This window comes from Hyla sarda, chromosome 9, assembly GCF_029499605.1.
Source record: "Hyla sarda isolate aHylSar1 chromosome 9, aHylSar1.hap1, whole genome shotgun sequence".
In the NCBI taxonomy this organism is placed as follows: domain Eukaryota; kingdom Metazoa; phylum Chordata; class Amphibia; order Anura; family Hylidae; genus Hyla; species Hyla sarda.
The window spans coordinates 64,475,165-64,495,474 of NC_079197.1; the positions used below are offsets into that span (position 1 = coordinate 64,475,165).

Below are 20,310 nucleotides of genomic sequence, written 5' to 3' on the forward strand. Positions count from 1 at the left end.
CGGCAGAAGAGGACGGCTCCCTGGATCTGACGGAAGCCGGTAAGTTGCCTAGCAACATCTGGGGGGCTACAGTCTGAGACCATTATACAGTGGTCTCTAACCTGTAGCCCTCCAGATCTTGCAGAACTACAACTCCTAGCATGCCCAAACAGCTCACTTTGGCAACAGCTGGAGGCACACTGGTTGGAAAACCTTCAGTTAAGTTCTGTTACCTAACTCAGTATTTTCCAACCAGTGTGCCTCCAGCTGTTGCAAAACTGAGCTGTTTGGGCATGCTAGGAGTTGTAGTTTTGCAAGATCTGGAGTGATACAGTTTAGAGACCACTGTATAGTGGTCTCAAACGTCAGTCCTCCAGCTGTTGCATAACTACATATTCCAGCATGCCGAACAGCAAACATCTGTCTGGGCATGCTGGAAGTTGTAGTTTTGCAACATCTGGAGGGCTACAGGTTAGAGACCACTGTATAATGGTCTAAGACTGTAACCCCCCAGATGTTGCTAGGCAACTTACTGTCTTCCGTCAGATCCAGGGAGCCGTCCTCTTCTGCCGCCCGCCGATCACCGTCGCTCCGCTGCCTCCGGACGGGTAAGTGCACGTCGGCGCCCGGTCATCTTCATTTTCCCCGTTCTGCCCCGCCTATTGTGGGTGGGCAGGATGGGGAAAACGAAAGTAAACCCCCCCGCCCACCGATCTGCTATTGGTGGTCGCGTCAAGACCACCAATAGTAGGGATAGGAGGGGTGGCACCCCAGCCACCTGACTCCTATCCCTTCAGGGGGATCGTGGGTGTCTTATACAACCGCGATCTCCCTTATACTCCGGGTCACCGGGTCACCATAGACCCGTAATGACCCGGAATCAGCGCAAATCGCAAGTGTGAATTCACTTGCGATTTGCGCCGATCGCCGACATGGGGGGCATTTGCGCTGGGGGCCTGCTGATTGATATCAGCAGTCACCCCGGTCCGGACCCCGCCCGGCATGCGGCGGGGTCCGAAATTCTCACGGGCGTATGGATACGCCCTTCGTCCTTAAGTTACAGGACGCAAGGGCATATGCATACGCCTTTCGTCCCCAACAAGTTAATGTATATCCTGCAGAGGCTTTTTCCTTACATGTGACACTATTTTTAGGCCACGTTTACACTGAGGACAATGATGAAGATAATTTTCTAGCAGAAATCCTCTATTTCTCCATGGAGAAACCAGTGCACACTAAGGGGGGAAATTATCAAAACCAGTCCAGAGGAAAAGTTGCCCAGTTGTAATCAATCAGCTCGCTTATTTCATTTTTAACAAGGCCTCTGCAAAATGAAAGAAGCAATCTGATTGGTTGCTATGGGCAACTGGGCAACTTTTCCTTTGCAAAGCGTTTTTATAAATTTCCCCCTAAGTACTGTATGGCTGATTCCACTGGAATTACCATTTGGGTTCTGTTTCAAAATCTGCCTAGAATCAAAGCTCCATTGATGTGACAGGAAGGTCCTGACGAGGATTTAATTTCTGCATCAAGAATGGACATTGTCAATTGTCAATGTTAGAGTAGAGTGAACTTTTGAAGAGTTGGGGACTCGCCAAACTTTCTGGAAATCGCGAGCTCGGTTCAACTCGAATAAGCCCCTAAACACATTTATCACACTGCCTAACACCTCTTAACCCCCGTCTAACACTGTTAGGAATGTATTCAAGTAGTTTGAAAGTGTTTTAAGGCTCAGTTATGGCAACTTGCGGTAACCCATGGTAACAATTACAGCTCGGCAATTTTTTGGGGGGCTTATTCACACCAAAATATACACACGGAGATGGGAAGATGCAATGGCTTTTTCCAAGCTTGCCACAAAATTATCCCTTTTTTTCTGCATGATGGGTTGTGTACGTGTAGGCCTGGCTGGAAGTAGGACGATGGTGGATTGGTGCTTACAGCAGGTGGTGACTGACTGATGTTACTAGCGTACAGCATGAGATGGCGGAGTTATGTCAATAATGTACAGCAGGAGATGGTGGACTGGTACTAGCAGGAAGGCGGTGGTTTTTAAATTAAATTTGACAATGTTTCAATTAAGTTTTTTAGATTTGAAATTAAAAAAAATTCAATTATATGGTTCATGGACTGGTGATGCTGACATGCATGGGTTGTGTATGCATAGACCTGTCTGAAACTACCAGCAGAACATGTCACAGTGGCTAACTGGAGGTTGTAGTAGTCTCCATAAAGCAGCAGGTTGAGACACCTTTAAAATGTATTCAAATTTGTACAGCCCGGTGACCCAGGCGTGGCTGGCTGGAGGGAGGGATGTTGCAATTGCAACCCTCAGCATGTCACAGTGGTTTACAGAGAGAATTGTAGTAGCCTGTGTACAGTAGCAGGTTTAGAAACCATTCAAATCGATTCAAATTTGGCCAGCCAGGTGCAGGCCTGGCTAGCTGGAGGGAGGGAGGTTGCAACCCTCAGAATGTCACAGTGGTTTACTGGAGGAAGTTGTAGTAGCCTACACACAGCAGCAGGTTGAGAAAACATTAAATTCATTCAAATTTGGTGCGATTAGAAATTTGGGTAGAAATTTGGTAAGATTAGAAATAAGGCTGCACTCACCAGTGATGCTTCAGCGTACGTTTATTTCTTCAAGTTCAGAACATGACAGGGATACGGGTAGCAATGTGCAGGAGCAACACATTTCACGTGGAATGCGCTTCTTCTGGCTCTCAACGTCACCTACAATTTCCGCTCTTTATACACCTCCTCTTCCCCCCCACTAACTAACTCACCTGTGTTTCACCTTCAATCTTCACGATTACCTATTCGTTCCTGGCCCGCCCAATCCTCAGAGCTCCTGACGTTCCTGTTACACGTGGACTCAGACCCACGTGGACTCAGCCCAGCCCATCGGTTGGAACTCGTTCCAACCAATAGGCGGCGCCGGAGTCACTAAGGTACATTCTGCGTCACACAGAGTCATGGCAACCAGGACACTGACTCTTTGGATATACTCCGGACCAGAAATTACTTTTAGGAAAATACGTGAGTAATAAAGTATGATAGGGGGAATAGTAAACACAATCAGTGTAATGTAATTATTATTATTTTTTTAAACTTAGATTTTATTAATCATTTTCCAAGATATTACATATGTTAACAATAAATGTAATATGGTTACAAAATTTAAGCAAAGTGCGCTGAAGCGCTATTGTAACATATCGCAAGAATATAACCACAATAACAAACAGGTACTAAATAACATACCACAATAGAAGAGGCGAGCTCCACGGGTGCTGGTTGTATTTAGGGGGGGGGGGTAGATGTCAAGGAGTAGCAAAGCATTACAAGTTTTTATAACTGAACAAGTATTATGCGGGCCACTCAGCCACACATCCCATCTCCACAGAAAATGAGATAATCTATTCTGGGAGTCAGCAATCTTGTATTCATGCCAACAATTGTTGTTGACTCCTACAATAACCTCCTTTAGTGAGGGGATACCCGGAGAATTCCATTTATGAGCTATTTTTAATCTATCTGTTAGTAATGTGTGTAAGATAATTGTTCTATGATGGTGGGAGAAGGAGTTAAGATCAATATTTAGTAGTACCAGTGAGCTATTTAAAATGACTGGAAATCCACAGATTGTAGACAGAAATTTACCTATCTTCTTCCAGAAGGTTAATAAAGGTGGGCATGACCACCATATGTGGGACATATCACCCTCACCCCCACACCTCCAACAACAGCCGGATGAGTCAGTAAATTGAGACAACCTCCTGGGAGTCAAATACCACCTATACAGGAGTTTTTTTTAGTATTCTCTAAATGGTTAATACATTTAGACAGTGATAGTACTGTGGAATGTGCTTGAGACCATTGCTGATCCGAAAAATGTACTCCCAGTTCCTCCTCCCACCTTGATTTGTAGTCGTCAGGCAAGGAAGAATAAGAATCTAATAGGATGTAGTAGCAAAACGAGATTCCCTTTAGGGTAGAAGTAGGAGAGTCCAGCCAAGTAGATAGCAATGTTGGTGAATGTGAGGACTGTAAATCCAGGGTCGACAGTAAGTGTCTTACTTGTAGGAACTTATAAAATTCCTTATTGCTGAGTTCATATTTGGTTTTAATATAGTTAAAAGATGTAAAGTTACCATCCACCCAGAAGTCAGCCAGGGAGGTTAATCCTTTTTCTATCCAGTTAGTGATATTTAGATCTGGAATTGCTGCTTCTATGACAGTACAAGGGTTTGAAGTGGGTTGTACGTGAAATATATGTTTAGGGTTTACACACAAGTTCCATAGGTGCATAATAGCGCCCACCGTGGGATGTTCATGGGATGGATTTTGATTGAATAGGTGTGCCGCTGTTAATATGTTGCGTAAAGGGTGCCTTCCCACTACAGTCGATTCTATGTGCACCCAATGTTTAGACATATCATTTAACCAAAGAGGTTTAAGTTGATCCAGAATTACCGCTCTGTAGCATTGAAGTACCGAAGGACATCCCACTCCCCCTTTGCGGAGTGGTTTATATAAGATGTCCGCTTTGACTCTGGGCGGTTTATTACCCCAGATATATCATTAGGATAGATTGCAGGTTTTTTAAGTAGGCCATAGGGAGAACTATGGGAACATTGCGAAAAGTATATAAAATTTTAGAGAGTATCATCATTTTAATTGCTGCCAATCTACCCAGCCAGGAAATTCCCGCTGTGGATAGATGAGATACAGTATGTTTGATTTCTCTTAGCAATGTTACATAATTATCATCGAAGAGTTTGGATATAGGAAATGATAGCTGAATACCTAGATATTTTAACGAGGAAATCGACCAACTAAAAGGGAGCCTCTCTTTAAGGCGGTTAACTCGTTTGACTGGTAGTCCTAAACTTAGTATTTAGTTTAGTTGATTTTATAGTATGAGACATCTCTAAAATCCGAGAGTATTGTACTGATAGAGGGAAGGGAAATTTCAGGGTTTGAGCAAAATATAATTACGTCATCAGCAAATAGTCCTATCCCCTATTTTGAGTCCACTAATGTTAGGGTCAGTTCATATTTTTTCTGCCAGGGGTTCCATGAGCATGGCGAATATTAAGGGGGAAAGGGGGCACCCCTGTCTAGTGCCATTTGTGATAGGTAATTTATGGGAAAGGAAACCAGATGAGTAAACTGAGGCCCTAGAAGACGAATATAAAGCCCCTATAGCTGTTTGAATGTGACCCACCAGTCCAAATTTCGTTAATACTGAATTAAGAAACCCCCAATGGACCCTATCGAAGGCCTTCTCTGCATCAAGTGATAACAACAGAGAAGGCACTTTGCGGGTTTCAGCTTCATAAATGAGATCTATAAACCTGCGCGTGCCATCTACTGTGTGCCTATTTTTTACAAAGCCTTCTTGGTCCCCACCAATCAAAGCAGGGTGAATATTGTTTATTCTATTGGCTATAATTTTCGCATAGAGTTTCAAATCATTATTTAAGAGGGAGATGGGGCGGAAATTTTCGGGTTTGTCTGGGGATTTACCTGGTTTTGGGAGAGTTACTATTAGAGCGTCGAGCATTTCGGGGAGAATATTCCCTGTGTTAAAAATGTGGTTATACATCAGGCATAATTGAGGTGCTAAAATGTTAGAAAATTTTTGGAAGTATTCCCCCGTGAATCCATCTGGGCCAGGGGATTTGTTGGGTTTCAATGAGGAAATAGCAGTCGCGATTTCTAACAAAGTAATAGGAGCGTTTATGGACTTAAGGGCGTCACTATCTACTACTGGCAGTGAAATTGAGGATAGAAAATTGTTAATAATCTCACTATTAGGTTGTGGGGTATTAGGGTCTGTTTTCAAATTATATAGATTAGTGTAGTATTCAGCGAAGGTGTCGGAGATTTTTTGGGGATTAATGATTTTCTGATTCTTAGAGTCATAAATAAATGGAATTTTCGCTTTTGCTGATATGGTTTTGAATTTATTTGCTAAAAGTTTACTGGCTTTATTGCCATACCAATGAAATAGCGTCTTAGTTTTTTTAAGCATGTAATCAAATTTATAATGTAGTATTTGATGTAGTTGAAACCGGAGAGCTCTAAGTTCTTTTAATATATGTGTGTCTTGGTTTTGTTTATGTGAGTCTTCTAGTTTTTTGATCTTGTGGAGTAGTTCTTGTGTTTTAGCTAGCCTGTTTATTTTGTTTGCTGCAGCTATTTTAATAAAAGTACCCCTCATAACTGCCTTGTGGGCGCACCAATTTGTAAGAACATTGGTGTCTTCTGGGATATTGTTCTCAAAAAATTCTCGCAGTTCCTTTTCCACAGTAGACCCAACAATTTGATCGTTAAGGAGAGAACCGTTAAGCCTCAATGGGGAGAAAGAGGGAGAATTAAATCTCTCGTGTATGGACACCGAGACAGGAGCGTGGTCAGACCAGCTCATAATACCTATAGTAGCAGAGGTTATTCTTTGGAGTAGCCATTTGTCAGTGACAATGAAATCTATACGGGAGTAAATTTGATGTGCGTGGGAGAAGAAAGTATAGTCCCTCTCACCCGCATTAAGCACTCTCCATGCATCATACAAATCCTCCTTAAATAGCATATTATATAGGGCGGTGTTTTTTTCCGAGGGTTTTGAAGAAGATTTATCCATCATAGGGGACATAACTTGGTGAAAGTCTCCTAGCAATAGTAAAGCACCATATTTATGTTTATGAATGATTTCTAACATTCGGGAAAAAAAATTGTTCTGTTTTTTATTGGGAGCGTATACGGAGACTATTGTGAATTTCTCATTGTTGATAATGCAGTTCAGTAAAATGTACCTACCATTAGGGTCACAAATAGTGTCAGTCAGCTGAAAAGCTACAGTGTTTTTAATAGCAATCAGAACTCCTTTTTTTTCCTAGTATTTGGCGTAAAGAAAATAAAGGGGAATCTTTTGTTTTTAACTCTGATGGTGTCGGAATCTAGAAGGTGTGTTTCCTGAGCGCAAACTATATCGCATTTCAGTCGAGAAAACTCATTCCAGAACAGAGACCTTTTGAATGGGCTGTTTAGTCCCTTGACATTCAATGACGATACTTTAAATACCATGGTGTATATTAGGGAGAACGTGGGTGAGCAGGTCACTTACCCCAGCCTGGAACCAGCACAGCATTAAGGGAATTGAGGCATTATGGAAAGATGAAGCGCCCGTGGAGTCGCATATAGTGAAGAACAACAAAAAGAAACAACAGTAAATAGAAACAAGTATCATTTGTTCAAAGTGAACCTGCCAGTACCTATAGTAAAACATAGGCTAGGCTAGTGGGGGGTGGGGGAGATAGTGAACAGGCTATCAGATTAGAAATTGAGAGAGTACACCAATTACAATGAACTCTAGTAAAAACGTAAGTATGGTATTCAAAGAATCCTGAATAATATCTCAGTATAACAACCTAAATTATCAAGTATACTTCCCTGGGAAAGTACATCTCATTGCATTACATAACCGGTATTACATTTTTATATAAATATGAAGGAAATAAACATACTCTACTATATAGAGAAACAGTAGAAAATTATACTAAGTGTTTGGCATGTAACTATCAGTTCAAGTCGGAAGGTCACATAGATGGTCAGAGGCTGGAGATCTGGGTTGGGAGTTCATTGAAGAAGAATAGTTCTTGGTCGATGAGGGTCGCACTTTTTTCAATCCTGCGTCAATGGTTCAGCTCTTCTTTTAGGAGGAGTTTTTTCTTTGTCTGAGATTGAGTCCGGGAACCACTTCTCTATTAGTTTTAATGCCTCTGAAGGGTTGCGTAGTTCATGAGTGGAACCATTTTTAGATATTAGGAGTTTGATCGGAAATCCCCAGCGGTATGGGACACCTTTGTCTCTCAAAATATTAGTTGCGACAGAGAAGGATTTCTTCCTCTTCAAAGTGGCTGCAGATAAGTCCGCAAATAAAGATATTTGAGAAAAGCGCTCTGGAAGAGTTGGCGATTTCCTGGCCTTCCTGAGTATTTCGTCCTTGAAGTGATGGAAATGCAGTCTCGCTAGTACATCCCTAGGCACAATTGCTGGTAAATGGGAAGGTTTAGGTATCCTATGAACTCTGTCTATAATCATGTCCCTTTGGTCCGCTTCAGGAATGAGAATGGTGAAATAATCAGTTAGGAATTCTTTGAGGTCAGCTGCTTGCACAGTCTCTGGAATGCCGCGAAAGCGGATATTATTTCTGCGTGATCTGTCTTCTAAATCCGCAAGTTTGAGTTTGACTGCAAACATATCTTCATTTAGTTCGTTTTGATCGTCCACCATAGCATTGTGGGCCTCCATGAATTCGCCCATTTTTTCTTCTAGGTGGCTTGTTCTTTCGCCAATAGTAGTAACTTCCTTCGCTAAAGAGCTTAAAGACGACATAAAGTCTTTTTGAAGGTTTTCTCTAAATTCTTGGAATAAAGATCTCATTGCAGCCTCCATATTAGGTGGCAATTTAGGGTCATCTTTAGGTTGGTGGGAAGCCATCTTGACTGGAGGAGGTGAGGGAGAAGGTAACACTGGTGCAAATGAGGATTGTTTTTCAGGCGGTGACGTAGCGTTTTCCTTTTTTGCACCTGGTAGAGAAGTTGTCCCTCCCGACGTAGGTGAGTAAAATTTGGTGAGTTTAGTAGGTGCAGTTCTTCTACCCCGTCTTGCAGGCATAACTTGTCATGAACAGTCCTTAAATAGAGGTGTTTAGACAGTGAGGTGGGAGAGCAGCGAAAAACTTGAGAAAGTGGTTATAAGAGATTCAAGTGCAGTCTTTTCAAATGCAATATCACTCTCTAGTGGCAGAAGGCGATAAGCACAGCAGTACTTTTAGAAAAAGATTTTTGTAGGTGGCTTGAGCATTACATTGAAATGCAAACGGTTCTCAGCATATAATTATAGGTGCGTTCTTTCCGTTTAGAGGGCTATAAGCATTTAGTGATAAAAGTTTTGTATGCAAACTGGATCTTCAAGGCTAATATCCAATAAGCTCAGCGCAGTGTAGTTCAGTCAGTGAATGCAATTCTCTTCAGTTTGTATGTACAACTTAGTGCATACAGACCATTAGCAGAAAATAACATGAGCAGTCAAAGAACTCTGGTTGAACTCCACCATCTAGTGGAGAAAGATGGGTAGTGCAGGAATATTATGTATTGTAATAATCAATATAATGGTGGTCGTCTGTAACTGATTAGCTGACAGATTAGAAAAGGTAGACTGAGTCTTTTGTATTTCAAGTGTTGTATAGCTATATCCTCTTGGTATATGCCACCTCACTGTCCAGGGGGTTCAATATACCTCTACTTGCTTGGGGATCTCAGCTCCTTTAGAGCGGTATAAATCATGGTTTGGTATCTTTTAGATGTAAGGACAGCACTGTAATGGCGGCTCCGGGCGAGAGGAAGCCCTAAAATGGTGCTGCCCTTAAAATGCTGAGAGTACTCTGTTCCAGTTACTGTACAGTTGCCCCCTTTTCTCCTTCTCCTTATTCTTTTCTCCCTCACCTTCCACCCGACAGTACCATTATAGCTGCGGTGGTCTGTTAGACAATGCGCCTCTTGGAGTTCGCGGGCACCTGTAGAGGAGGAGGTATCTCGGGGTATGGCGTCCTCACTTCACTCACGCAGGCCGTCTCTTCCTCTCAGCTCTGCAGTCAGCTCCACTGCTCCTCTCGTCCCCGCCCGGCTCTCCTCTGATCTGGACCCGGTACACACAGCCTCCCCCCGGTAAATGTTATCTGTGCAGGGCACCAGGTAGCTGCGCCGGCGCTTCTTTAGCTCCTGTAGCCGGGACGGAGCGGCGGGAAGATGGCACCCGTCCCCTCTCTGAGGCTCTGCCGCCGTCTCCCTGTTGTGGGCTGTAGTGGCTGCTGAGGACCCTGCAGCGCCAATCTAAGCAGCCCGGAGAGTTCCTCCGTGCCTGGGGGAGAGTCTGGATCGGTCAGTTGCAGTCAGTTGCAGTCGGTTGAAAGCCGGTGTTAGCCGCGTTTTATTCAGGATGGGAGAGGGAGCTAGTCAGCCATGCGACCTCTCTCCTCGGCGGTTAGCCACGCCCCCTATAATTTTAACAGTTGTGTTAAAGGGGGAAATTTACACCCCCTCTCTGACTGTTTATTAAGCTTAAAGCGGAATTTGTAAGTGACGCTCCTATTACAACTACTGCAGCTAAAAGATACAATTTACTCTGAGCTACCGAAAACAATATTCTTATATACAAAAAGTGCAATTAATAATTAATAGACAATACAATAGCACACAGTTCACAAAAAGACTGACATATCTGTTTTATCATTATCATTGAGGCCCAATGGACCCATTTGTGCGAAGGATCCATTTTGCCTCCTCTTGTAGTAATTTTCTCTGATTGTCACAGCTCACATTAGCTGCAGATTTTAAGTACAAAATCTCTTGAGCAAAAAGTGTTTGGAATGGCGGAAAAAGAAGTACGCCTTTTCTGGACGATTAATTCTCTAAATTCTTACAAAGAGTGCAATCGAGTCCCGAGAGGGCTCAGACAATATAAGGATCCTGCCCAGTTTACAGAGGATGAGGCATTCCTTAAACAGTGGAGAGAAGCTCATTTAACACACACCTTTACATTGATGTGTATGGTGCTACAACAAACCGAAAAAGAATATGAACAAATCACAGCAGAGCCCTGTCGAGCAAAGACTGAATTAAGAACAAGAATATCAGAAGAACAGTTCAATGCTTCAATGAAGAAATTAGACACAAAAATTTCATAAACCCAGGCGGAAATAAAAGATAAAAAAAGGGACAAATTCATAAAAGATAAGATAGATTATGAGAACGGAATAATTTTTGAATGGAGTACCAAAAGAGTCCAGAGGAGAAAAACTCGGTTTAATAAAAAGAGATATCAAGATTATGGAACAACGGACTCAGATTCTAGTCAATCAGATGAAGCCAGAGCCCCCTCCAAAATAAGAATAAAAATAAAAATATTTCAAAAGATGCGACCCCTTTAGAAGAAAAATCCGTCAGAACTGAAAAAAAGATCAGCGCGGGAATTACGCACAGAAGAGGAAACAATCACATGGAGGGGCTAACTACAATGAGTACAGTTCAGCCGAGTGCTTGAATCTATTATCTAAGGGCCTTAATTATTGTTTGCATGAGAGTTTTGATGAAGTAGAATTTCAAATAGATATATTTAAAGCATTACGTAAAATGAATTTGAAGAAGCATTTTAGTAAATCTTTCCAGGTTCCTTCTCAACCTAAAATAGGAGAGATCCTGATTAATATTGGCCCTTTGGGTTTTAGAGCTGTCACGAATTTTGAAGACAGCATTCTAGAGGGGGCAGAGTTACTTGTCAAACTTACAGAAATAAAGGAGAATGAAGTGGAAAATGAGGACCCCATTTTACATTTTCAGCTGGCAATAGGTCCACTTTTTGCCCTCCTGTGCAGCCAGGTACAGCAATCGACAGATTTGCAACATTGGTTACACAGGATGTAAAATCTATTATTTATCCAAAAATGGGTGAAAACCTTACTAAGACAGAGGAACGGGCTTTGAGGTGGCTCAAAAATCAAAAACACCTCATTTTTCGTAAGGCAGATAAGGGAGGCAATTCAGTTATATTGTCAGACCATCAATATAAGGAGGAAGCAGAAAGGCTCCTTTCAGATAAACAGGTGTATTCCCCATTAAAAGAGGACCCAACACAGAAATATCAGACAAAATTACAATCTCTTCTACATAAATACGTGGAGAGAGGAGTAATCTCACTGCAAACAGCAGAGAAATTATACCCTAAATTTCCTAAAAAAAAAACATACTGGTATTAAATTCCCATAATTCATAAGTTGCCGACCCGACCCTCTGGATGACCAATCATCTCGGGGATCGGGTCGGTGACTAAGGGACTTTCTAAATACCTCGATTGGCTGTTATGCCCCCTCTTACGAGATTTGCACACATATTTGAAGGATGCCAGTGCATTTCTGTCCACAGTTGAAAAAATATCTTGGTGGGAAAATTGTAGCCTTGCCTCTGTCGACGTGGAGTCCCTCTACACCCGGATCCCCCAGGATCTGGGGGACCGGGTGGTGGAGGGACTCCTCGTCGACATGGGCAAGGATAAATATATGGTTGAATTTATTGGAGAATCTTTGCATTTCATTTTACAACATAATGCTTTTAGATTCAACAATAGGTGGTACCAGCAGGTATCTGGTACTGCAATGGGTACGTCCATTGCATTTACCTTCGCAAATTTATTTTTTGCAGCATTTGAGAAATTCTAAATTTTTTCGGAAAAAAATCCTTATCTTAAATTTACCCATAACATTCTTAGATATATGGACTACATTTCTGTCGCCTGGAGTGGAGACCAATATCAATTTGAGTTATTGGTAAATGATCTAAATAACAACTAATTCAATATGGCATTCACCTAAATTTTTGGGGGATCAACCTTGGATTTTCTTGACGTGCGGGTGGAGATAAAAAATTAACAATTAGTTACATCTACTTTTAGAAAACCTTTTGCCACAAATACAATACTACATTATAAAAGTTATCACCCCCGCACGTCAAGAATGCCATACCTTGTGACCAATTCATCAGGTTGAGGAGAATAAATAATACTGATGAAAGGTTCCCTGAACAAGCTATTGATCTGATGACTAGATTAGAAGAGAGAGGATATCCTAAGAAGTCCATACTGACAGCATTTGAAAGAGCAAATAATATTTCAAGAAATGACCTTTACGGAAGAAAAAGAGAGATCTACACATAAGAGATTTGTATTCTCTTTCAAACATTCAGCTATGGACTCTAGGATACAGAACTCCATTAGAAAATATTGGGGAATAATAGAATCAGACCCTGATTTAGCTGAACAAGCTAAAAATGGCCCACTTTTTTCATACAGATGTGATGCTGAAAACCACATAAATCACTAAAACAAAAGGGCAGAAGCACTCAGCAGAGTGTTGTACCACTTGTTTCTAAACATTCAGTGTACAGATTCATAGAAAGCCTCATAGATGAGTATCATATAATTATCTATTGACCTGTGATTTTGTTGGTCATTTGTTGGTCAGTAAGTAGGGTTAGCTAATTTTGCATCTGAATAGTGAATGCACATATCGAGAAAATAAAGGTTTAATTTAAGATAGCATTTTATGATGTGTTCTCAACCAGTGGTAGTATTTGTAGTATTTTTGGAATGTTTATTGATTAGTTGATGGTTACACAATAGACTGTTTATATATGTAGTCTATCAGATTCTAAGATGAGCTATGCTGTTTCTTTAATTCTTTATAATTATTATGTAATTAATTGTTACAGTTGTGACAGTAATACTTACAGGCTGTCATCAGGAGAAAGGCTATCAGTGAAAAGGGAACAGTTCTGATTTTCCATCTCAGCGAGTCTACAAATAACACAGACATGAAAAATTGCATGAACAGATAAAAGCCAAATGTATTCATATATCACTGCTGAAAAATAAAGTTGCTGAAAAGTTCAGCTGGTATGGACCTACTATGGATTTTGGGCCACATCTGAGGCTGTTGTCTAGGTAGTTTCTAGTTTTCTGGATTTTGCTGCAGGGGACTACCAGGTCACTGCCTTTAGGAGTGGTCTTGGTATATGTGGTGACTGGCCTTGAATGTTTTCCTCTGTGACTTATTAGTAGGGTAATATTTATATTCTGCACTGCCCTAGCCAGATAGGCTGGTCTACCTATCTGCCAATTTAGGCAAAGGCTGGATGAGCTGGTCTCCTCTACAGCATGCCAGTTGGCTCGTCCCCTGGACTTCACAGATTGGTGCAGTCACTCAGGACCACCATCAGGTCACAAATGGTGGGCCTGCAGTCAGATATTTTTTTTGGCCCGTCGCTGTCAGCATCACTCAGTCTGCAAGCCCTGTAACAGTGCAGAGGCTGTGCAGACTGGGAAGAGGGAAGAGAGGGAAGCTCCTCCCCTCTCTCATTCCCCTCTGTGCTGACCTATTGGTGGAGCAGACCGTGCTGTCTCCTGCTCCACCAAAAACCCGGATACCCACCCGTGCTGCCAGAAAGAGAAAGACTTACCTTGCCCACCCTGATGCTGCCCTTTTTATTAGTTACCTTTTTATGGGGGGGGGTCAGGTTTGGGAGACATTGGGAGGTAAATGGGAACTCAGCGTTTCCCAGCAGCGAGCCTCCAACTGTTGTAAAAGAGTTGTAGTTTTACAACAGCTGGAGGCACCCTGGTTGGGGAACACTGATCTGTTTGTCTATCTATCTATTTATCTCATATCTATCTATCTATCTAGAAAGGATAAAACTGCAGCACACAAAAATCTTGGTGCAAAAAAGTATAATTTATTCCAACTTCAGCAAACAAAATTCTGGTGCAATGTTTCGGTAGTCTCACACCACCATCTTCAGGCATGGTGGTGTGGGACTACCGAAACATTGCACCTGAATTTTGTTTGCTGAAGATGGAATAAATTACACTTTTTTGCACCAAGATTTTTGTGTGCTGCAGTTTTATCCTTTCTATTGAAGTTGGAGTCCTTTGCCAAGGCCCCTATGACTGCGTGCACCTTATCGATACTTGCTGCTAAGTCTCCTGTGGATGTGCTGCTTTTCTGAGTTCTATCTATCTATCTGTCTGTTTATTTCATATCTATCTATCTAGTATCCAAAGGAAAACAGCACTCTCTCAAGGTAATTCCAAAAAAGTAGATATCGGTGCAAGCAGAAGTCAGGCCTGGATCAGGAGTCCATAAATGTACAAAATAAGGAATATATCCACAGCACTCAAGTCCATGAAATAAAGTGAAAATGTATTTCATTAAAAAAAAGTGAATGTCACATAGCAACGTTTCAACGAGTTCTCCAGGTCTTTCTCCAGCTCTGTACAAATGGTGCATTTCACATATTATATAGGGATACCAATCTGATATCTAATTAACAAATAAAGAGTACAAAACAAATTTATCACACAATCATCACATGTACAAGTGTAAATATTCAATTCAACATACATAGGCAATATGTGTGCAATATAATAAATCACATCTATAGGAATAACCCCCCCCCTACAAAAAAAAATATACATAACCATTAATAGGGTCCAGATTATAACTCAGGACATGTGTGCATGTTATTAAAATCATTTAAAATCAATATCTTACAGCATGGAAAAACTTGGCATGGGTATATTCCACAGCGCATGTGCATCGAAAGTGTGTCTTCCTGTGTGAGATTATTAATAGACATGTGCAATTCGGTTCCGCACAATTGTCTAATTTCCCGAATTTTACCGTTTTCGGGCATTCGGACCGATCCGAGTGCACGAAAACATAATTTGAACATTCCCGAATAGCCACGATAATACGAATAGCAAAATAACGAATGCATTCATTATTTCCCGAATGCATTCGGTAAATAACGAATGCATTCATGATCCATAAACGCCCGTAAAGAATTCATTCTAATAACGAAGATAATAAAAAGGATAGTTTGATATTTTACGGATACATTCGGTATTCGGGTACATTCGGTAAATCTTTATTCTTTTTTGGACTTTAGCGATCCTAAAAAATTATGGAGATGCCTTTTTTATTAAAATTTCGTAGGGTACCATAAAAAAATCATAATAAAAAAGATACAGTAGTGATGGAAAAAATTGTATCTAACGAAATGTATCTTTTTTATTATAAAATGTTTATAAAGGGATCAATTTATGTGAGCGGGTAAAGCACTAAAAATGTAGCCGACAATAATAAAAAATGTGGTGTGTGCGTGTTTTTCAATTGTTTTTTTTTTTTTTTTAACAATTTTTAGGTAGTACTACTACTCCCAGCATGGAACACACTCTTCCATGATGGGAGTAGTAGTTAACTGTACTAATTGACAGATCACCGGGGTCCCTTGCGATCCTCTTGTATAGATGGTCCCCTGCACTCACGTATATATACACATATTCATATTTCCCGCAGAGCTGTGATTGGCCAGATGGTTCCAGCCAATCACAGCTCTCTGTGTGAGATAGGAATATGTGTATATATACGGCCGTGCAGGGGACCATAGGAGAGCGGCCGCCGCATCCATAAATTATACAGAAGCATCACAGCGGGTGTCAGGAGTGATCTTTCCTTTACTACAAGTACTACTACTCCCAACATGGAGTACACTCTGCTCCATGCTGGGAGCTGTAGTACCTGCAGTAAGGGACAGATCCCAGCGGATGTCACTCCTCCTGACACCGCTGCGATCGTCCTTTTGTGAATGTCGGGATCAGCTGTTCTCAGGGCTACGGAGCCAGGAAAACAGCTGACGCTGAGCCGTAGGTATACATCGTATATCTACTGCCCAGCAAGAACTTACAGTGAGCCTGCAATGTGTATACAGTATACACATTGCTGGCTCACTTAACCCCTTGCACAAGCCCAGCAAGGAAAGAGTTAACTTACACTGCTGGACAGTGTAGGTTAACCCTTTGGGCGGTATACACTATATACAGCTATCTATAGATAGCTGTATACAGAAGAGGAAGTCCGCTTACTTCCCTCGAGTACCGGGCAGGTCTGTGTAGCTCCGCCCACTAGTGATGACATCATTAGGGGTGGAGCTACAGAAGGGAACAAGGCTAGTTAATCTGAAGCTCTGTTCACATTGTCCATTTTGTATAATGTGAACAGACCCTTCTGACAGTGTCTACCCAGAGAGGGAGACTCCAGCTGTTGCTAAACTACAACTCCCAGCATGCCCAGACAGCCAAAGGCATGCTGGGAGTTGTAGTTTTGCACGAATTGGTGGCTCCCTGTTTGGGTAGACATTGTATCATGGGTGCTCTCCCCAGCAGACAGCGCCAAAAATGTCATAACCATTTTTTTGTGTTTTTTTTCTCTTCTCATTTCAGATCCGTGTATGCAGAGGACTACTGCAGATTTGAAGGATTACGGCGGATTATTTTTTTTTTCTTTTTATAAAATGGTTACCGAGGGCTGTGGCGGAGTGTTTTTTCCCCGTATTTTCATTCTCAGCACAATACCAACCAAACAGCAACAGCCTGACATTATCAGAGTGGGCGAGGACCATTGTTACTGGCCCTTCCCAACCTAAATAACGCCAGCCTGTTACCGCCTAGGCCCAGGAGCGCCATTTTTTATGCTCCGGGCCTGTTAGTACCGGCTCTTCCCGGCACCCCTGTGGCAGGGGGTAACGGGGTAATAATTGGGGGTTAGCGCTAGCTGTTTTTGGGGCTAGCGCTAAGCCCTGGTTTAATGGAATTAAGTAATGGATTCAGTAAGACTAGCTTCCACTACTAACCCTGAAAATTCAATAAAAAAAAAAACACAACACATTGGAAAAATTATTTTGTTTAAAAAAACACTCCCCCACAGCCCTCGTTAACCATTTTATTAAAAGAAAAAAAAAAGATAATCCGCTGTAATCCATTGAATCCGCAGTAATCCACTGCATATACGGACTGAAACGAGAAGAAAAAAAACACAAAAAAATGGTTGTGACATTTTTGGCACTGTCCGCTGGGGAGAGCACCCATGATGCAATGTCTACCCAAACAGGGAGCCACCAATTGGTGCAAAACTGCAACTCCCAGCATGCCCAGACAGCCTTTGGCTGTCTGGGCATGCTGGGAGTTGTAGTTTAGCAACAGCTGGAGTCTCCCTGTCTGGGTAGACACTGCCAGAAGGGTCTGTTCACATTATACAAGAAGAACAATGTGAACAGAGCTTCAGATTAACTAGCCTTGTTCCCTTCTGTAGCCCGCCCCCTAACAATGTCATCACTAGGGGTGGAGCTACACAGACCTGACCGGTACTCAAGGGAAGTAAGCGGACTTCGTCTTCTGTATACACTATATACAGCTATCTATAGATAGCTGTATATAGTGTATACCGCCCAAAGGGTTAACCTACACTGTCCAGCAGTGTAAGTTAACTCTTTCCTTGCTGGGCTTGTGCATAGCGCACAGCTCAGCAAGGGGTTAAGTGAGCCAGCAATGTGTATACTGTATCTGGGCAGTAGATATACGATGTATACCTACGGCTCAGCGTCAGCTGTTCTCCCAGCTCTGTAGCCCTGAGAACAGCTGATCCCGACATTCACATAAGGACATCGCAGAAGGTTTCAGGAGGAGTGACATCCGCTGGAATCTGTCCCTTACTGCTGGTACTAATACTCCCAACATGGAGCACACTCTGCTCCATGCTGGGAGCTGTGGTACCTGCATTAATAGACATATCGCAGTGAGTGTAACTTCTGACACCCGCTGCGATCTGTCTATTAATGCAGGTACTACAGCTCCCAGCATGGAGCAGAGTGTACTCCATGTTGGGAGTAGTAGTACTTGTAGTAAAGGAAAGATCACTGCGGGTATCACTCCTGACACCCGCTGTGATGCTCCTGTATAATGTATAGATGCGGCGGCCGCTCTCCTATGGTCCCCTGCACGGCCGTAAATATACACATATTCCTATTTCTCACAGAGAGCTGTGATTGGCTGGAACCATCTGGCCAATCACAGCTCTGCGGGGAAAATGAATATGTGTATATATACGTGAGTGCAGAGGACCATAGAAGAGCGGCCGCCGCATCTATACATTATACAAGAGGATCGCAAGGGACCCCGGCGATCTGTCAATTAGTACAGGTAACTACTACTCCCATCATGGAAGAGTGTGTTCCATGCTGGGAGTAGTAGTACTACCTAAAAAATGTAAAAAATACATTACAATACATTTTTATTTTTATTTTATTGTCGGCTACATTTTTAGTGCTTTACCCGCTCACATAAATTGATCCCTGTTTAAAAATGAATAAACATTTCATAATAAAAAAAAGATACATTTCGTTAGATCCAATTTTTTTCCATCACTACTGTATCTTTTTTATTATGATTTTTTTATGGTACCCTACGAAATTTTAATAAAAAAGGCATCTCCATACATTTTTAGGATCGCTAAAGTCCAAAAAAGAATAAAAAGATTTACCGAATGTACCCGAATACCGAATGTATCCGAAAAAAAATCAACCCGAACACCTGAATACCGAATGTATCCAAAAAAAATGAAGCCGAACACCCGAATACCGAATGCATCCGAAAAATCAATTGCCGAACCGAAAATTTTTGCCGAAACGAAAAAACAAAAAGAAACAAAACAAAACTTTTTCTAGTGCACAAGTCTAGAGAGATACACAGGAGTAGGAACGTCTGTGTAGTTATGGCAACAAGCTCCAGGAACTCTGCAATCAGCAGGGCAAGGAGGATCACAGATTCAACAGACAAATTGGACAGAGCCTTAAACAAAAGGGTGGCTAATTTTAGAGACATGGGTTACTCACAAGACAAGATTGAGAGACAAAGATTGAGGGTAAACACACAAGACAGAGAGACCTGACAGTAGAACGTAAGAAACAACAAAAAGAGTAAAGTATAGCTTTTGTGACTACATATAACAATCTTTCTCCGGAGATGGGAAGAGTGGTACGTAAGTTTTGGCATGTATTAGGTAAATACAATCACATCCATGAGTTGATTTCCCCTCCTTTGATGTCCTTTAGATGCCCCACAAGCCTCAAAGACAGATTAGTCAAGGCGGACATCTCATTGTCAACTGACAGTACACAATGCTATCTGAAAGGTTGCTACCCGTGCAGATCATGCATTTATTGTGGACTTATGTGTAAAGAGAGTGCGTTTGTACATCCTTCTACTTGAGAAGTGTGTCCTATCACACATTTTTTGACGTGCGGTTCATCTTATGTTGTATATGTGCTGTGGTGCCCATGTGGTCTCCTCTATGTTGCAGAGACCACATGGGACTTAGAAACCAAACTGAACCAGCACGGATACACAATTCTTAAAAAGAAAACTGATCTCCCAGTATCTAAACATTTCACGGACATGGGCCACAATGAAAAATAACTAAGATTTATGGTGGTAGATCATATTCCCCCAATAAGACGTGGAGGTGACAGACAGGGTAACCTCAAGAGATTTGAATTAAAATGGATATTCAATTTAAATATGTTAAATCCTTCCAGTTTGAATGTTACATAGTTACATAGTTAGTTACGTAGTTAGTACGGTTGAAAAAAGACATACGTCCATCAAGTTCAACCAGGGTATTGAAGGGTAGGGGTGTGGCGCGATATTGGGGAAGGGATGGGCTTTTATATTTCTTCATGAGCATTAATGTTATTTTGTTCCAGAAATGTATCTAACCCTGTTTTAACCCCTTAAGGACCAGGCCATTTTACACCTTAAGGACCAGAGCAGTTTTTTGCAATTCTGACCACTGTCACTTTAAACATTAATAACTCTGGCATG

At 41.7% G+C, this 20,310-nt stretch overlaps 1 protein-coding gene across 19 annotated transcripts in view; it reads right to left on the bottom strand.

Moving 5' to 3' along the window:
- The window catches only part of DRP2 (dystrophin related protein 2), a 1,527,660-nt gene that overhangs the window by 179,294 nt on the left and 1,328,056 nt on the right, over window positions 1–20,310 (bottom strand). For all 19 annotated transcript variants that reach the window (XR_008847731.1, XM_056539136.1, XM_056539139.1 and 16 more), the window contains one exon: window positions 13,327–13,392. Coding sequence is in view for 18 of the 19 variants with exons in the window: in XM_056539136.1 (XP_056395111.1) it covers window positions 13,327–13,392 (66 nt within the window). In the remaining variant the exon portion in view is untranslated. The remainder of the gene's footprint in view (window positions 1–13,326; window positions 13,393–20,310) is intronic.